The following is a 511-nucleotide window of genomic DNA, read 5'->3' on the forward strand; positions in this document are numbered from 1 at the left end:
TACCTTCAAAATCCACGTCCCCAACCAGCCTGGGCTTGGCAGTGACGGGATCCTGCACCCTCGTGATCCCCACGTCGATCACGGCGGCTCCTTCCTTGATCATGTCGGCTGTGATCAGGTTGGGGATGCCTGGAAAAGCACAACCACCCCGCTCAGTGGTGCCCTGATCCCCCTCATCCCGCGTTCCCAGCATGTTCCAACCCACCTGCGCCTTCCTGCCTCCCTAAACAATGGGATTCAAGAATCTTACGGGGTTTTTTCCCCAACCTAAACCATCCTAAGAAATGCAATCCTAACCCCAGAGGCACAACTGGCGTTCACTGCAGGTGTTTCAAATTGCAAGAGGGGAAGTTTAGGTGGGATTTTTGGAAGGAATCTTTCCCTGGGAGGGTGGGAGGCCCTGGGCAGAGCAGCTGTGGCTGCCCTGGGAGCCCTGCAAGTATCCAAGGCCAGGCTTGGAAACCCTGATGTGGTGGAAAGGATGATCCTTAAGGTCCTTGCAGCCTGAACC

General features: G+C 56.0%; 1 protein-coding gene across 1 annotated transcript in view; it reads right to left on the reverse strand.

Annotated features, from left to right (window-relative positions):
* The window catches only part of MTHFD2 (methylenetetrahydrofolate dehydrogenase (NADP+ dependent) 2, methenyltetrahydrofolate cyclohydrolase), a gene marked incomplete at its 5' end in the record, with an annotated part of 6873 nt that overhangs the window by 1178 nt on the left and 5184 nt on the right, over positions 1 to 511 (reverse strand). Inside the window, 1 exon segment of the mRNA XM_017744708.1 lies at positions 4 to 129. Coding sequence (XP_017600197.1) covers positions 4 to 129 — 126 coding nt within the window.

This window comes from Corvus brachyrhynchos, unplaced genomic scaffold (assembly GCF_000691975.1).
Source record: "Corvus brachyrhynchos isolate BGI_N302 unplaced genomic scaffold, ASM69197v1 scaffold119, whole genome shotgun sequence".
NCBI classification, from domain to species: domain Eukaryota; kingdom Metazoa; phylum Chordata; class Aves; order Passeriformes; family Corvidae; genus Corvus; species Corvus brachyrhynchos.